Genomic DNA, 18,754 nt, shown 5'->3' with positions numbered 1-18,754 from the left:
GCCCACAGGAGGGAGGGGGAGCTGGATGCTCCTGCAGCCCACCCACACCTGACCAGGTGCTCAGGACCCCGGATGAAATCAGCTGCCTCCAAACAAGCTTTTGTTCCCAATCTGTCACTTCACATTTCCCTGACGTGCCTTGATGTACTCAAATCCAATCTGAGGCTTTAGATTGGGGGCTGGTCTGTTTTAAAGATAAAAAACAAAGCCTGGAGTGTGAATCCAGGTCCTCAGCTCCCTTCTCGTTGCCTTGACGCTGCAGAACAGAAAATTACAGCTCTGCTGCAAAGCCCAGATAAAAGAGGTGTTGGTGGATATTGCTCCAGCCTCACGTAGCAAAGCTGGTTTGGAATCAGAGCAGGGCTCAGTGCATTTTCAAGCAGCCAGGCTCAGTCCTGAGGAAGTGACAGGACTAATGGTTATTCCATAGAAAGCTGACAGCACTAAATGAGAGCTTTATTGGAGAAGAAAGCAGCGTCTCCAGCACACACTGAGATTAAAGGACTAACTTTCATATTCCTAAAACTACTGTAAGTCAGTTTTGCAATTAATTAATTTCTCTCTCTCAGCATTTTTCATCTGGACTCTCATAATTAGCCTGCCAGCTTTATAAGCAGAAGAATAAAATCCCAACATCCCCTAAAGTTTGAGTGGAACTTTCCCAAAGCAGTTTACACCAAACCTGCTGCTTCCACCCAGAGCAGGCAGTGGGTTTGTACACAACCCTTAGAGCACACAAACCACCAGCCAGGCAGGGATAAACTGCCAGGACTGGTGGATTCCAGGAGGGCAGGGACTCTCCTGAATCCCTTTGGCTCTGCTCCTGCCCTCAGCCCCCAGCAGAGCACATCTCCCTGGAAAAGCTGATTCCAGCTGCTGCGCTAACTTGGGCAAACACAACACCCCTGGCACAGCACCCTGGGGAGGCTGGGCCGACTCTGGCACCCCTGCAAGGACCTGAGCAGCACCTCAAGAGCCTGGGGGCCAGGGGGATGAGAGACCTGCTCTGTCCATGCTCCTCCATGGTACTCTGAGGATTTCCTGGCACATGTCATGCATTTCTCTCTGGCTTTTTCCCTTTATTATCAGACTCCCACTCTCTCATTCCTGAGTTATGTTTCCATCCTGTGTGTGCCCTTTGCAAGGGCACAGAGATTTACAAGTCACTCCCCAGAAAAATGTATCCATCAAATAAACTTTCCAGCCTCACTCCCTATCAGTGAGGTATCTCTCCATCATTTAATCCAAGAGAGAATTGTGGGGCTTTAATGGCTGTGCTCTCCAAAGCCAGCACAAACTGTGGCAACACTAAAGCAGAAGTGATTTATCATCACCCACAGGCACCCAGAGTATGAGGGCTGTCCTGTAGGGTATCCTAAAGGATAAAGGGGCACAAGAATTCTGGTCCTTCAAAGGAAATCTCATTTTTACTGCAATGGATTATATGAATAAAGCACCAGATGAGCTCAGCAGTTTCTCTGGCCCATGGAATGGGTGTGTGGATGGATCTGCCTGCAAAGCCTCCAAAACTGGAAAGAGCAGCACCAATGAATTCAAAAGGCTCAGGGAGGTACCTGAGCAGCACCCCCAGACACTCCAGCCCTGAGGACTCCCTAGCTAAGGGAGTTTTGATTCCCCAGAAGCCCAAACAGCCCAAAGTCCAAGCCAGGGTCCAACACCTCAGCCCTGCTGAGACACCTCTGGAGTCCCTGTGGGTTCCCAGCCAGAGCTGCAGGATCAGACACATCAATGCTGGGAAATGGAGATGGAATCCAACCATTCCCCAGCACTGCAAGGTCACCATTAACCCCTGTCCCCAAGTGCCACATTCCACACAGTTTATACACCCCTCCAGGGATGGGCACTCCACCTCCCTGGCACCTATGCCAGGGCTGGACAACAAATTCCAGGAAGGAATTTTCCCAAAATCCCCCCTGAGCTGCCCTGGCCCAGCCTGAGGCCGTTCCCTCTGCTCCTGTCCCTGTTCCCTGGAGCACAGCCCGACCCCCCGGCTGTGCCCTCCTGGCAGGAGCTGTGCAGAGCCACAAGGGCCCCCTGAGCCTCCTTTGCTCCAGGCTGAGCCCCTGCCCAGCTCCCTCAGCCGCTCCTGGGGCTCCAGACTCTTCCCTGGCACATGCCACCCCTTGCTGTCTTTCCTGGAGGTGCCCCAGCACTGGAGGTGCCCCAGCAGTGCCAGCACAGGGACAGAGCCCAGTCACAACCTCTCCTCCCCTCCCCACAGCAGCCTGGGCACCTCTCTGCTCCAGCAGGTGCTTCCTGTGCTTTTGCTGGGGTTTTTCTCAAATACCACTCCCAGTAAAGGCCCCTGGTGTCTGTGCAGAGCTGCTGGGCTGGCAGGAGGAGCCAGGACCATTCCTCCAGCCTGGCACTGCACGTGGGGACTCTGATCCTGCCCCAGCTGAACCTTTGCCTGTCCCCAGCTCAGTTCACTCACTCTGCTCCTCCTCAATTTGGCTCTTGCTGCTTCCACCCTGACAACACCTCCCCACACACCTAAGGGAAGAATGATGTAAAATTCACTACATGGAACAGGAGCTCCTGGGCTTCTCTTTCCAGTTTTTCTTCTCCTTAATAAACTTTTGACTCACAGCAGCTAGGACAGGAATGTTGCCATCTAGCACTAGAAAAATAAACCAGCTTTTCTTTTCCCACTTAACAGCACAGTTCTAGTCCAGAGCTTTTTTGTTTTCTCCTTTCACAGTTCCAGGTCAAGGGTAACTGTGCTCAGATGCACAGGCACATTTCCAGTAATATTTATGAATTTGTTTAACAGAAAATAGACTCCAAAAAGGGAGAACTGGGATGTCCTGACAGGCCCCCTGACACCTCTGCAGTATTTCAGATGCTGGAAAGTTTCTCCATCATCATTCCCTGTGTCAACTCATTTTGGGAAGACAGCAGGGTCAGGGAATGAGAAGGTTATTCCTCAGTGCAGGGTGGTAATGGCTCCTCTCCAGAGGCCTGAAAGCCTCCAGGGCAGGAGGGTCCCACCTGTCCAGGCCCCACCCTGCCTGAACAAGCTCATTTTGATGTGTAACTTCACCCTCCCATACAGAAACCAAGTCTGCTGTCCCTTCTTCTGGGGACAGGCACAACAGACAGGTGGGACTCCAGCATGGACAGATCTGATCTCCCTCAGAACTTCCCAGTGCTCAGAGACACAGAGAAACTGAGGCTGGGAAAACCTCCAGGATCAGAGTCCAAACATTCCCCAGCACTGCCAAGGCCACCACTAAACCGTGTCCCCAAGTGCCACATCCACATGAATTGTGAACATTTCCAGGGATGGCAACTCCACCTCTGCCCTGCAGAGCCTGTGACAGGGCCTGGCCTCTCTTTTCAGTGAAGGAATTTCCCCAAAATCCCCCCTGAGCTGCCCTGGCCCAGCCTGAGGCCGTTCCCTCTGCTCCTGTCCCTGTTCCCTGGAGCACAGCCCGACCCCCCGGCTGTCCCCTCCTGTCAGGAGCTGTGCAGAGCCACAAGGGCCCCCTGAGCCTCCTTTGCTCCAGGCTGAGCCCCTGCCCAGCTCCCTCAGATGCTCCTGGGGCTCCAGGCCCTTCCCAGCCCCCTCAGATGCTCCTGGGGCTCCAGGCCCTTCCCTGCATCCATTGGCTCAACCCTGGTGTTTCTCCAGGTGCCCCTGGGGTAAAGCCCTGCCCTGAGAGTGCCTCTCACCCCCAGATTTCCCTGCAGAGCTGCTGAGGCTGTTTCAGCACCACCACCCCTGCCCCAGGGGATGTCTGACAGTGCCAAAGAAAGCCCAGGCTCAGGAGTGAGGCTTCACTGAGCTGCTGCTCCAAAGCAGCCACGTGAGGAGAATGAAGCCCATGGGGCCCAAACCTGAGCTATTTTTCCACCCATTATCCAGCTGCAGAGATGGAGGCAGAGCAGCTCTGCTCTGCTGACAGAAGGGCTTTGTGCCTGCCACATCCTGGATCCATTGGAATCTCTTTGAGCACAGCCAAACTAAACAATCAGGTTCCCAAAATGACTGCCAAGGCCAGGGCCCATCCTGCAGGTTTTATGGCTGTTCCACTCCACTTGTGCAGCTCAAGGCAGCTGGGGAGAGCAGAGCCCTGGAGCTGTCCTGCCAAGCTGGCCAGCCCTGCCAGCACACACAGCTGACCCTGGCACAGCAGCCAGATCATCACATTTGGGAAACAAAACCCCCAGCCCTCTCTACAGCTACAGACACAGAATTTATATCAAATTTCCAGGGAACTTCTGTGGGAAGCAAGCTGCAGTGCTTCCCAGAGGTGCTGTGGAGCTGCAGCTTCAGTCTCAACCACAGGTACTGAATAATTGCTGAAAATCAAAATCCCCTGCTTGCTGCTGTTTCATTATTCATGAGACAAACACAAGCCAGGAGTTGCAGGTAACACAAAGCTGGGTGTCAGGGCTGCCAGTGTGTGTCCTGTCAGGTAAGAGGCTGATTGCTTTTGCTTCCTCCTCCAGAGGAGCCAGGATCCCCCATCACCCAGGCTGGCTTTGAGCACTGTGGAGGGCTCTGTGCACACCAAGGGAAAGGATTTGACAACTACCAGGATGCACCAGAGGCAACTCCACTCTACTCCCTCCAGGCACAGCACACTCCCAGTGGCTGAGCCTCATTTCAGAAGACATTAATGAGCCACAGCAGCTTCTTCTCCCCCATTCTCCTGACAGCCTGAAGCTCAGGCCTCCTTCCCAGAGGAGCAGAATGTTCTCACCTGTGACAGTGTTCACAGGGGGCTTAGGATGAGGGAAGAGATGAGGATCTGCCTCCATGTTTCAGAAGGCTGATTTGTTATTTTATGATATATATTATATTAAAACTATACTAAAAGAATAGAAGAAAGGATTTCATCAGAAAGTTAGCTAAGAATAGAAAAGGAATGATAACAAAGGTTTGTGTCTTGGACAGAGAGTCTGAGCCAGCTGACTGTGATTGGCCATTAATTAGAAACAACCACATGAGACCAATCACAAATGCACCTGTTGCATTCCACAGCAGCAGATAATCAATGTTTACATTTTGTTCCTCAGGCCTCTCAGGAGAAAAAATCCCAAAGAAAGGATTTTCCATAAAATGTGTCTGTGACACTCACCTGTGTCACTGCTGGTTATCCCCCAAGAGCCCAGGGGTGGACAGAGCAGGAGTTACCTTTGAACTGCCTGATCATGTTCTGGTGCTTCTCGAGGGCCTCCTGCAGGATCTGCTCAGGCTGGTCCATCCTCCAGCGCCACTCGGTGCCCACGGGGTTCGTGTGGTGCCTGAGGGAAGAGGGGACAGTCACCCATTGCCACCTGGAACCCACCTGGGGAACTCACCTGCCACCTGGGGACTTTGGCATCAACAGCATTCAAAGCAACAAAAGATGCTCAGCAACTCCTGCTGCTGCCCCAGCCTCTGGGTGTCACCCCTGAACGCCTCTCTTACACCCCTCTCCTTGCAGGCTCTGGGCTCCCAGAGGGAGGAATGGGCCTTGTGGATAATATCACACTCTATACAGATATATTGAAGCACAGGTGAAAGGTTTCTGAGCCAAAATAAGGTCTGCAAAAGCCTCTGTAAAGAAAGGGAAACTGGTTCTGCTCCTGCTCTGCCCACAGCTGCACCAAGCTCTGGAGAAGGGAGGTCCCAGGCCATTTTTAGTTCATTTCAAAGGCACCAAGCACCACCCTGAGGACAGAATTTGTTTCTACCCCAGTCTTTGTGTGGTGCTCTGGTACCAGGACAGATGAGGGCAGGCTCCTCCAAACCCCCTGAAGAGAGCAGGAACCCTGCCCTGTCCCAGGGACGCATTCCTGGGGGATCTGGGCCATGTCCCAGATTTTAATCCCCCTGACCCAAGCAGACTGCAGGGGAAAAACCCCAGATCTTCCATCTGAGGAACAGCTTCTGGGGTGAGAAGCCAACCTTGCCTGGAAAGGATCACTGTCCCCATATTTTGTTTTCTTGGAAAACAGCAAAAGCCAACCCAGGTAAATGGACCCAAGCATCTGGAAGACCCATGGAGTTCCTCCTCATTTCTTACTTTATTAGCATGAGGAGCTCATCCAGCCCGTAAATATCATCTTAAGGAAGTCAATGAAATTCTGTGTTTTCACCTCCTTGCTCTCATCATTTCCTGCTTCATCCCAAAATATGAAATATGCTCCAAAAGCCCCCTCAGCCCACAGAGTTCATTAAGAGCAGCAAATTGTGCAGGGGCCTTCACAAAAGCTCCTGGATTAACTCACCTCTGGACAGGAAAACAAGGCCCACCAAAATACACTCCTGACACTCAGTTTTGCAGCCAGGTGACCTCTGCTTCCTGCACCCCCTCCACCATCCCTGCATGCTGGGTTATGCCTTGTTCTGACCAGAGATGGGGCAGCTGAGAGGTGTTTTAAAAACTTTTACTCCATTTTCAGTCTCATGAGAAGGGTGAGACAATACAGATGTTATAATTCACACCCTCACAATCAGAAGCCAATTATTTCCTAATTACAATACACTGTAAGTGTTGCTTGGCTATCAGCTTTTGTCACACCATGCTGCAAATGCCTTAAAGCCAATCACCTAAAATTACCCCTCGTGGGTCCCACTACAGTGCATCTTTCATAGCTCTATTTCTCTATTTCTTCAAAGTATCCATATTATTTACAAGGCCATCTTTTGAAACTTGTTTCTAGTTCCATTCTCTCTCAGCAATGTCTGTCCTATTCCATGGCATTTCTAAGTCAACATTTCTCAAAGTTTACATACAAATGCACACTGTGCGAGCCTTCTATCAAGCTTTGGGAATTCTCTACAACTCCATTTCCCAGATTTCCCCCTTGAATGGAAAAAACTTCTTTGATGGCCTTGTTCATAATTTATTGTGCACAGTAAATACATAAGGCACTATTACAAACATTGTCACTACAACAATTAATGCATATAAACTGTCCAGCCCTGGAGACACCGGGAAGTTCCAGCTGCATTCAGCTCCAGGGCAGCAGGACAGGACTCCCAGCCTTTAACTGAGGGAGAAAGGACAGGGCAGCACCTGCTCAGGATGAGGGGCTGCTCCATCCTCACTGGAGACCAGCAAAAGGCTCCCAGTGACCTCTGCACAAGGGGAAAGGGATTCAAACCAAGAGAGAGCAGGTTTGGGTTGGGCATCGGGGAAAATATTCCTCCCTGTGAGGGTGGGCAGGCCCTGGCACAGGGTGCCCAGAGCAGCTGGGGCTGCCCCTGGATCCCTGGCAGTGCCCAAGGCCAGGCTGGACATTGGGAGCAGCCTGGGACAGTGGGAGGTGTCCCTGCTATGGCAGAGGTGGCACTGGGTGGAGTTTAAGGTCCCTTGAAGCCAAACCAGTCTGGGATTCTGGGACTCCCCAAGTGAGAAACACCTGTCTGACAGTGCTAAAACACAAACCCAAGCTCAATAAAATCAGGCTTTTGGCCCAAACATTTCTTCATCCACTTCAAGAGCAAAGATTCAAACATTGTTCTCAAACTTCACCACCTCAAGGATCCTTAAGTCAAAACAGCTTTTTGAATTTCCCCTTTATTTCCCCATCTGGCAACATGGAAAGTTTTCTGAATGTCAGCTATAAAAGGCATTTATAAAACTCTTCCATGTTTAACTGCAAAACTTGTACCTTGTATATTTAATAGGGCCAGCTGGCAGGAAATCAATAGGCTGTGGGTGCACCCTGGACAGCTATTAGTGTCCAACAGGCCCTGCATTTTTAACACATCCTACTGTTTAATAAACACACCAGGTCAAGTCCACAGAGCTGCTTATTTGGCAAAAGGAGATTCCTTGCCAAGAGGAGGATAAAGCAGCAATGCCTTGGGCTCAGGAGGTTGTTCCCCAGTCTCAGCACAGACAGAAACCAGAGCCACCATCCCACTGCCCCCAGGCTCTGTGAGCTCCCACCTCTGGCTACACCAGCACTGAGCAGGAATTGTGTCAGGGATTCCTTTCCTTTCCTTTCCTTTTTCCTTTCCTCTTTCCCCCTTTCCCCCTTTCCCCCTTTCTCCTTTCCTTTCCTTTCCTTTCCTTTCCTTTCCTTTCCTTTCCTTTCCTTTCCTTTCCTTTCCTTTCCTTTCCTTTCCTTTCCTTTCCTTTCCTTTCCTTTCCTTTCCTTTCCTTCCCTTCCCTTCCCTTCCCTTTCCTTTCCTTTCCTTTCCTTCCCAAAGTAACACAAGTTAAATGAAATCTCACCCAAACCCACATCCAGCAGAAAACCTTGATTTTAGCAGAGATTCCAGGTGTGGAACAGGTTTGGTTTGCTCCTTCAGAGACACCTCAGTGCCACAGCCCCACGACTGCAGGGAACACAATGGGAGCTCCTGCTGGCTGCCCTGGAACCCCCCCAGCCTGCTCCCATCCAGCTTCCCCGCAGTCCCAGCTCACCTCTGATCCACCAGGAGCCTGGCACAGCATTCCCAGTGTTCCTCGCAGGTTCTGGGACCCCTGTGAAGGTGCAGCTTCCCCAGGGCTGTGATCTGCCTCCCCAGGTGCTTGGTTTATTTTAATAAATCAGCTTTTGCTTTATGCATTCTGCAAATGGTTATTAAGAGGCTCTGAGGGCAGATGCAGCTCAGGTGTAAAATACCATTTACTGCAGGCATTGACTGAGCCAGGGTGATACCTGGTGGAGAGCAGGAAGGTGAGGAAGTGCTGGTGGCAGTGACATGAGAGGACAGAGCACACCATTGCCAGGGAGGGCAGGAGCAGAATAAAAACAAGAAGAGTTCAAGAAGCAGTCTCAGTGAACCCTGAGAGCCAGCAGGGAGATCCCAGAGGAGAAGAGAAGAGCTTAGGGAAAAAGAACTTCAGGAGAACTGGCAGTTTTGGAAGCCCTACCAAGGCAGAAGTGCAAACTGCAGCAATAAAAAGCAAAGACAAAACAACAAAATCAATCTGCTCTTCTACAGCCTCGTGAGCCTCCAGCTGCAAACAAAAGAAGGAGCACAAAAACACAGGGGCATCAGCAGAAAGGGGAAGGCAAAACATCAGCCATGACCAGGAAAGGACACACAGAAGAGATCCCAAGGACTTTCCCTGGAGTGATGGCAGGAGAAGGAGGGAGAGCACAAAAAAAGCTTGGCCAATGCACAAGCCAACCATATTTAATGTTCCTGGGATACAAAATGAAATCTGGCTGTTCCTTTTCTTCTGCACCTCCTGAGAGCACCAGAAGGAGCCCAGCCTGGGCTGGGCAGAGACCAGGACTGAGATACAGAACCTGAATTTAATGTTGTCCCTAGGATGGGTAAAGTCACCCTGGAGCAGGCTGGATAAATTGTCTGACAGGACCAGAGGCTGCCAGGGGTGGCTTAGACTGGATATTAAGGGAAATTTCTTCATGGAAAGGGTTGTCACAGGGCATTGGTGGAGAGGTGTAAAAGTCCCATGGATGTGGCACTTGAGGACAGAGTCTGGTGGCCTTGGCAGTGCTGGGGGAACAACTGGACTCAAGGATCTCAGAGGGCTTTTCCAAGCAAAAGAATTCTGTGATTCTCTTCCAACTGAAAACTTGAAGAAGGAAGATGCCCCATGCTGAAAAGCTCCATCCCAGCTCTGAGATGCTCCCTTTTTAGAGAGCAGGATCTCCTGCAAGGCAGGTGATGCTCAGTGTGCTGTGCTGTGCCCATTTACCCCATCCCATCCCTGAGCCCTGCCCAGCACAGCTTCCCACACCATTCCAGAACTCACCTGGATGGCAAAATGTGCAAATTCACTTCCAAAGCCCCCAGTCACTGCCCCTCATCACTGACTGCTGGACCTGGCACCATCCCCTGCAGGGACACCCAAGGCCCAGTGTGGACATTTCACAGCCCATAATCTGTTTATATTCACTACTGAGCCCATAAATTTGGGAGCTGATTGTAACAAGTCCCAGGACCTTTAAGAAGTCCAAGTCCAGGAGAATGCAAAGTGCTATAAAATAAAAATCAGAGATTTCAACCCACACATGAACATTTTCTCCTAGAAATGCCTCAGATGACAGAGCTGGCAGAACAGCACATGAAGGCACCAAGACTTTTTTTAACCACTTTTTTTTACCAGGGGCATGAACTGGGCACATTGATGTGCTGTCCCCCACCCCATTTATTTGGACATTTCAGGAGCCCAAACTCAACAAACCAGTGAAGAATCCAAATGTGAGGGATGAACCTTGGTCACAACAGGTCCCTTCTGGAACAAAACCATAACCAAACTGAAACCTGGGAGGAAAGAGCAGCAGAACCAGGACTGGGGGCTGGACATGCACAGAGACTCTCTGAGCTTTCAGGTTCAGCTTCCAGGTGTTCCAAACCTGCAGTGTCCACTCCTTTGACATCAATATCCCCATTTCCCTGAGGAATTACCCCCTGGAATCAAGTTAGTTACTGAGGAGAAGCTTTGGTTTTCATCTGTTTTCAGTTTCTTCTTTATTTTTTAAAGACCTTAAGTACTTCTCCTATGAGAGAGATTATTAATTTTTAATCTCTGTTTTTTTCAGGGCTTACTGTGATGCCTGGATTTTGGCCACCCACTGATTTAGTGTCTGAACACAACTTCAGTTGCTGTCTAGAAGCAAAACCTGAAACCTCCATGCACAGGTATAAGCATTAAAGTTACAGCAGAAGAAATACGAGCCAATTTCTTCACAGGATATTTCACTCTGTCTGCTTTGCCTCCTCCTCAGATGCAAAAGTAATAAAGTCTATTAATTTAAATCTTATTTAGCTGTTCCCTCTCTCCACAATAATTGATTGGGTGTTGGACACTGAGCCAAAAACCCTCATCAAATCAGGTCTGCCTGGTGCCTGTGCTGCAGGGAGGTCACAGAGCTCAGAACCCACACTTGCTCTAATTGATTAAAAGATTTGGTCACTTGCACATTTCCATTTAGGCAATTAAGCTAAAGAGACACAGCCTCAGTGAGAGCAGCTGGGAGCAGGGATGGAGAGGGACAGACCCCCTTGGAGGACAGGATTATGGCTGGGGACATTGCAGTGATTCAGGTGTGGGGTGTCCCCCTCAGAGCTTTTGATGGAACAGCCTTGAGTGACACCAAACAATCCACCTTGGAGAATCAGGGAATATGCTGAGCTGGAAGGGACCACAGGGATCACCCAGTCCAGCCCTGGCCCTGCACAGACACCCCAACAATCCCATCCTGGGCATCCCTGGAGCTCCTGGAGCAGCCTCGGGGCTGTGCCCATTGCCTGGGCAGCCTGGGCAGTGCCAGCACCCTCTGCGGAAAGAACCGAAATCCAGCTTGACTCTGCCCTGGCCCAGCTTCCAGGCTGCTTTTCCTGTTCCCACAAAAGCTGCCCCACAGCCCTGCAGTGCCAGCCCCTCTGCAGGGGACAGCAGAGCCAGGCAGGGGCCTGGCAGCTGTGACAGCTCCCAGGGACAAGGGGGACAGAAGAGCACCCAGTGCAGAGTGAAGCCACATCTCTGACAGAATCCCCTCATTTTCTGAGCATGTTTGGATACTGAGCTCCAGTGGAGGTGTCCTGCCCACAGCAGCTGGAACTGATCCCTTTAAGGCCCCATCCCAAACCAGTCTGTGATTCTATGAGTACTGGTTTGGGGCCAGAATGTGTCAGACAGGACCAGCCAGCTCCAGTGACATTCAGCTCCCAGGGAGAGCAGCTGCACTGCAGCATTCTTGCCAAAGTGAGGAAGAGAAAACAAACAGGCTCCTTGGCCTTTCCTTCAGCCATCCAGGGAGAGCTCGGGGGTTGTGCAGTTGGAAACATTGGCAGAATCTACAAATGTCAAAATCCTGAAAGGAAAGATCAAGAAGAAAGAATCCCAGCAGCCTTATCTGCAAGGCTGAGCAGAGCTGCACGAGGAGCCCAGCACAACACCTGCATGAGGAACATTCTGCCAGAAGCAGATCAAAACTGGGATTTCACATGTCTGCACAGATGGCACCTGCTGCTCAGGAGCTGCCTTGTTTATCCTGCCCAGCCACCAGGGCCTGCAGCTCCACCTCAGTGTCACACCCTAAACAACCTGCAAGGTGTGGGGGGTAAAACAAGCACAGACAGGCCTGACTGCAGGGTTTGGGAGCTGGGGTGGCACAGGATCAGCAGGGCAATATTGGGAGTGGCAAGGAGGGAGGGAAGATCCCTCTCACAGCCACGTGAAGGCTGCAGCAGCCCAGGCACAGGAGCTGGAAAATCACCAAAAAGAAATCTTCTTTCAGCAGCAGTTCTGGTTTAAGTCAAGCTTAATGTCCTGGGATGAGCCTCAAACTGAGCCTTAAATCTTCCAACTTAAACCTTCCAGTTTCCAGGGGAGGCTGAGGACAGCCAGCTGCATTCCATATGGGAGAGTCCAACACCTGCCAGCACCTCACCCAGAGCAGGGAAATAAATGAATCAATGCTGAGCTCAGTGCCCTGGGAAGCTGCTTCCTTGCACTCAGGTCGTAGCCAGCAGGAAAATCAGCACTGTAGCACTTGTTGTCATCAGGCTGCAGTGCCAGACCCCTCTGAAGTGACAGGTGACAGTGACAGGATGATGAGTTAGAGACACAGGGAACAGTGCCACTTTCTCTGTGTCTCTACACTAATGGACTGATTTATCAATTATTGATAAAGCTGTACTATCTCATTTATCAGTTCCTGCACTCTCCAGTTCACACCTGCTGGATTTCCCTGATTCAGCCTATTCCTCATCCAGGCTGCTGCCAAAAAATCCTGAATGAGGGCATTTGGAAGAGAAACTGGGAAATGCTCTGTGGAGCAATGCTGGGAACAAAGCCCCTCATCCTGTTTGCTGTTTAGGATGTACCTTAGGATGTGTGTGGGGACAGAGGGACAAGCACAGGCAGGGCAATGTCCCTCCCAGCCCAGTCCCATGCAGGACTCCATTCACACCACGTGGAAAACAGACACAAGCAGGAGGTTTTCCTTGCCAGGCACTGCCCTGCTCTGAAGCAAAGCAGAAGCTGCACATCAGAGGTGCCATTTGCTGCCTCCTTCCCAGCCAGGAAAGCCCAGGATGAGGAAAGCCCATCAGAGCACCCACAAACCCTTTGGAACAGACTCCCCAATGCAAACTGCACAGGATGCCCAGTGGCCAGTGCTCACAGCCTTCAAGCTGTCCCCAAGTCCTTTAAATGCCCCCATGAAATACCTGCATTATTAAAACCTGAAGATTATGAAAGACAGAACGGGGCACTCAGAGAGAGGAATTTGGCTGGTTTTGCATGGAAATATTATCACAGAATCCCAGAATGGTTTGGGTGGGAAGGGACCTTCAGGCCCACATCATTCCACCCCCTGCCATGGCAGGGACACCTTCTACTGGCTCAGGCTGCTCAGGGAGTACTCACTGGGATGCTGGGGATGGAATGGGTGTTATTGGCAGCCTGGGGTAAGGTTTCAGTCCCAGAGGAAGTGCAGCTCCCATGGGATGATTTAGCAGGGTGGAAAACAAAAGAGCTCAAAGCAAAACCTCCCTGTTTTCCCACTGCAGGTGCTCTCACGTCACTGCTGGCATTTCTGCTGAACCTCAGCCTCTTCTCCCAATCCCACCCTGCACTCCCCCAGCCTGGCACACACCTCCCTTGGAGCCCAGGCAGGAGTGAGTGAGTAGGGCTAGAGGAGCTCAGATCCAGCAAAGCTCCTTTCCTTCAGGAATTCACCACAAAGTCACTTCTCTGAGGAAAGGGGAGACTTTCCTGACCAATTGAAGCCATTGAGTTGAAGACAGGTTGTCCTGCATGGAGCAAAGGAGGCTCAGGGGGCCCTTGTGGCTCTGCACAGCTCCTGACAGGAGGGGACAGCCGGGGGGTCGGGCTGTGCTCCAGGGAACAGGGACAGGAGCAGAGGGAACGGCCTCAGGCTGGGCCAGGGCAGCCTCAGGGGAGACAGCAGCAGGAATTTCCCCATGGAAAGGGGGCTCAGCACTGCCAGGGGCTGCCCAGGGAGGTTTGGAGTGCCCATCCCTGGAGGTGCCCAGGGAAGGGCTGGAGGTGGCACTCGGAGCTCTGGGCTGGGGACAAGGTGGGGATCAGGCACAGCTTGGACTGAATGGGCTGGGAGGTTTTTTCTGACCTCAGGGATTCAGTGTCTGTGGGTTTTCTTCTGGACATTTTGCCACCTGGGATGGTCTGCAGGTGCAGAGTGCAGGGGGTGTGACACAACTCCTGGTAGGGATACTTGTGCTTGTAGAAGTTCAGCTGACCTGCTCTGCTCTCAAAAATAACAGAATTGCTCAGTTATGGACATAATTCATTTGTGTCCAGGAGCTTGGGAAGACTGGATGTGTGTCTGGCACTGGTTAGCTGGCAAACCACATCCAGAGCCCCTGGATACTGGAATGTGCCCCAGGAACACAGACATTCCACGCCCCCCAGAGCACAGCTGGCTGTGTCCCACAGAGCCCAGGGGTGCCTCACCTCCAGCAGAAGACACACTTGTTGGCACAGGCCAGGCTGGGGGTGGCCTCCATGCAGCGGTGGCTCTCGATGCCATAGAAGGTGTGCTTGTAGCAGCCCCCGCGGCCCCGCAGCATGGCCTGAGGTAGGGAAACACACAGGGAGGGTCAGAAACCCAGCTGGGGGCAGGGAAACACACAGGGAGGGTCAGAAACCCAACTGGGGCAGGGAAACACACAGGGAGGGTCAGAAACCCAGCTGGGGCAGGGAAACACACAGGGAGGGTCAGAAACCCAGCTGGGGCAGGGAAACACACAGGGAGGGTCAGAAACCCAACTGGGGCAGGGAAACACACAGGGAGGGTCAGAAACCCAACTGGGGCAGGGAAACACACAGGGAGGGTCAGAAACCCAACTGAGGGCAGGGAAACACACAGGGAGGGTCAGAAACCCAGCTGGGGGCAGGGAAACACACAGGGAGGGTCAGAAACCCAGCTGGGGCAGGGAAACACACAGGGAGGGTCAGAAACCCAACTGAGGGCAGGGAAACACACAGGGACTGTTAGAAACCCAACTGGGGCCAGACTGAGGGCAGGGGAACACATAGGGACACAGAGGGACTGTCAGAAACCCAAATGAGAGAGGGAAACACACAGGGAGTGTTAGAAACCTAGCTGGGGGCAGGGAAACTCACAGGGAGGGTCAGAAACCCAACTGAGAGAGGGAAACACACAGGGAGGGTTAGAAACCCAGCTGGGGCCAGAATGAGGACAGGGGAACACCCCCAGGAGAGCTAAAAACCCACGTGGAACCAAACTGAGGGCACACACACACACAAACACACAGCAGGACAGTTAAAATTCCCCATCTGGAGCCAAACTGAGGGCAGCTGTGGATCTGCTCCGTTTCAGCCACCTGTGACTGGAGTTCCAAGTCCAGCAATGCCCTCAGCAGAGCTGAGGGACACCAGTGCCACCTGCCCCAAGAAATTCCCAGCTCCCTATAAAGTGTGACTCTTTACATGCACCCCTGCAGCCTGACTGCATTTAGGAGGTCAGACTAGTGGAGTGTTAGAGGAGAAAGAGCTTTAAGCTGCTCAGTCCCTTCTCTGGCAAACCCCAGCACAACAATGTGCTCTCCTGCAGCTTTCCAGCCTCAGCCCATGAGGAGCAGGTGAAGCCTCTTGAGCTGCAGGAAGTGTTCCTGGAAAAGCTCACTCAGGAGCAACAAGGATCCATTTCAAGGCTGTCCTACTGAACACTCCATTCTTTTCTTTTATCTGGCAGAGTATTTCTTGCAGCAGTAAATTAAATAAATGCCCTGACCTTATAAGCCCTCATTCACAGCCAGCAGTGGCTCCAGCAGGATGCTGCACTTCCCTTCCCAGCACAGCCACAGCAGCTTTCCCAACAGGATTCAACTCCTATTTATCATGCAGGCAGCTTGCAGAAAGGGCTGTCTTTCATTAGCTCAGTTAAATAATAATAAATGAGAAAGAAACTTTACTCCTCTCAAGAGAAAATCTGAAATACAACACAGCAGCTTTCAATCTGCCTTCCTCCTCCTGGAGTGTCCTGGTGATCCAACAGAAAGGAGCAGCAGGGAAAAATCTACAGCTAATCCCTGACTGGCTGTACAGGTGGAAGATTAAATGACATGGAAAATGCTGTTGATTCTACCCATTCTTCAAATGAGAGAGACTTCAGGAGATTCACAAATTCAGGAGAGCAAGTTATATTTGGCTTTTCCTAAGGCAAACAGACTCTCCCTAAAACATACAGGGTTTCTGTTTTTTCTGGAATTTGACAGAACCCAATCTTTTCCATCTGAGATACCTCAATGAAACTCCACTTAATACTGATCCTGCCAGCCCTGCTCCTGCTTTCCTGTGATACAAATCCCCACAAAGGCTCCTGGAGGCTCTCACACACTGGTGTGAACCTGAGGCAAAGCCACTGCCTGGAACCAATCTCAGCTCAACTTATTAGAAGACTTTACATTCAATTCCTGCTTAAGCTAAAAACAGTGTGGGCCCATCTAAGCACACAGAGCTGCTATTTATTTTGTGAAATGGCTTTACAGTGCTGCATTAAAGTCTGGGTCTTCCATAAAAATAGGTTCTCTGGCCTTCTCAGACACAACATGGAAGTTTTTCTTTAAACTTTTCATGATCATGTCTGCCACTAACAGTGACAGAAGAGGGAAATGGGTGCAAGAGTGAGCAGCAGAGCAGCAGTGGGATCAGTGCATCCCACACACTCCTGACAGCCCAGGGTGGGCTCTCTATGCTGCTCAGGGGAACAAGGCTCTTGATGAAACAGTTCATTGACAGCAGGCACTGCAATGAAAACTCTCTGCAGCCACCCTGGGATGGCATCCCAAGGGTTCTTTCAAAAATAAACAAAGTTAATCATGCAGCAAAGGAGAGCTCAGACAGCCAGGACTGATCACTGCCACAGCACAGGAATTACAGATGTGCTGGCATCCTAACGAGGTGCTGATTCCAGAGGTTCCCACCCAGGGATGCTCAAGGGTGCAGGATGATGCAACATGGTGGGTGAAGGGTCTGGAGCCCCAGGAGCAGCTGAGGGAGCTGGGCAGGGGCTCAGCCTGGAGCAAAGGAGGCTCAGGGGGCCCTTGTGGCTCTGCACAGCTCCTGCCAGGAGGGCACAGCCGGGGGGTCGGGCTGTGCTCCAGGGAACAGGGACAGGAGCAGAGGGAACGGCCTCAGGCTGGGCCAGGGCAGCTCAGGGGGGATTTGGCGGAAATTCCTTCCTGGAATTTGCTGTCCAGCCCTGGCACAGCTGCCCAGGGCAGGGTGGAGTCCCCACCCCTGGAGGGGTTTAACAGCCCTGTGCACGTGGCACTTGGGGACATGAAGCAGTGCTGGCCTTGGCAGTGCTGGGAGAATGGTTGGACTCGGTCTCAGAGGGCTTTTCCACCCTCAGTGATTCTGTGATCAATACTGCTCCCCAAATATACAACCCTAGAGACTTGTGAGCTCCAGAGGGACCTGCCAACCACACCCACCCTGAAGGGGCTGCAGTTCATTCTCCAGGGCTCTGTTGGGAGTTTTCAAGCAGTTTTTAAGTGTGGAAACTGCTTGAAAAGCTACTGGGTTCCAGCTCCTCCAGGAGCCATGTGCAGGGCTGGGAGGGGGCTGTGTCACACAGGTGCATTCATACCCATGGGTGCTGTTCACAGCCACATCCACACACACACCACAGAGCAGGGAAATCATTGGCAACAGTAAAAACATGAACACCTCCCATGGAAATGTGATCTGATAAATGCTGAGAGCCAGGGGAGCCCTGTGACAACCCAACCCCAGCAAGGGGGTTCAAACAGCTTCATGTGCCTGCTCAGGTGGGGCAGTGGCTGTGCTATCCCTGCTCCACAGCCTCACACCAGGGACACAACCTTCCCACTCTTCCCTCACGTGGATTTCAGGGGGCAGAAGATGGTTTAGCAGACAGCAGAACATCAGCAAAAACCAGAAAAGGATGTTCCCAGCTCTGTGCCACAACTCTATTCTCACTCTTTGCAAAGGAATTTTAATAGCTGGAAATGCAAGGTTATAGCTCGAAATTGGGTTTGTGCAAATAATAGCACATTTTAAAATGTAATTTCATCAGGAAATTGGAATACCTGAGCAAGTCTCTAGCTTTGTTTTTATTTATGAAATGAGAAAAGGAAACAGAACATACCTTTGTCCACCGGCACAGCTTCACCCCAGAATGGCTCCCAATGAGTTTATAGCCTGAAAACAAAGCACAAATCATCAAACAACTGAGGTTAGCCTGCAGGAATTGACACATAAAATATACCAAGGGGTACCCAGAGTGACTGACACTGTGGACTCAATGCTGCTCTTCCCCACTGGCCCCAAGGTGACACCACCAGCAACGGCAGTGCCACCCCAGGGACCTCAGCCCACTGCAAATGGTTTCTTTTAGTGGGACATGGATTGGCATGGCTGAGGCTGGTTTGAATCAGGTGCATGGACAGGATGGCAGAGCCTGGCTAAGCCAGGGACAGCTCACAGACCCAAGGAGCAGGACAGGGAGCCAGGAGCATCTCCCTGGCCCCAGGCCATGAGCCTGGAACAGCCAGGACCGCTGTCCCAGCCTGCAGGACAGGAGCTGATCCCAGAGCAGCTGGGAGGGAGAACACAGCCAGGGCTCAGCCTGAACCCCCCAGAGCCTCACCAGCTCCTCCACACCCAAAGGAAAGCTGAGCTCAGATCAGCTCCTCAGTCCCCAGCCAAGATCAACACAATTCTACTCCAATGAGCCCCGGAGGATTAATTGCACAACGTTCGTTAAGCACTAAGTGCTATTATTACCCAAACTGTTCGAGTGGGGTTATATTCCTCTTTGAGAAAAG

At 51.6% G+C, this 18,754-nt stretch overlaps 1 protein-coding gene across 1 annotated transcript in view; it reads right to left on the bottom strand.

Annotated features, from left to right (window-relative positions):
- The window catches only part of LOC132082560 (S-adenosyl-L-methionine-dependent tRNA 4-demethylwyosine synthase TYW1-like), a 102,758-nt gene that overhangs the window by 52,559 nt on the left and 31,445 nt on the right, over window positions 1–18,754 (bottom strand). The window contains exons 10-12 of the mRNA XM_059486890.1: window positions 18,076–18,128; window positions 14,391–14,509; window positions 5,165–5,274 (exon numbers count right to left, since the gene is read on the bottom strand). Of these exons, the coding sequence (XP_059342873.1) occupies window positions 5,165–5,274; window positions 14,391–14,509; window positions 18,076–18,128 (282 nt within the window). The remainder of the gene's footprint in view (window positions 1–5,164; window positions 5,275–14,390; window positions 14,510–18,075; window positions 18,129–18,754) is intronic.

This window comes from Ammospiza nelsoni, chromosome 21 (genome assembly GCF_027579445.1).
Source record: "Ammospiza nelsoni isolate bAmmNel1 chromosome 21, bAmmNel1.pri, whole genome shotgun sequence".
Lineage (NCBI taxonomy): Eukaryota > Metazoa > Chordata > Aves > Passeriformes > Passerellidae > Ammospiza > Ammospiza nelsoni.
The sequence above is the reverse complement of the archived record's forward strand: the minus strand, read 5'-3'. Positions and strand labels throughout refer to the sequence as shown.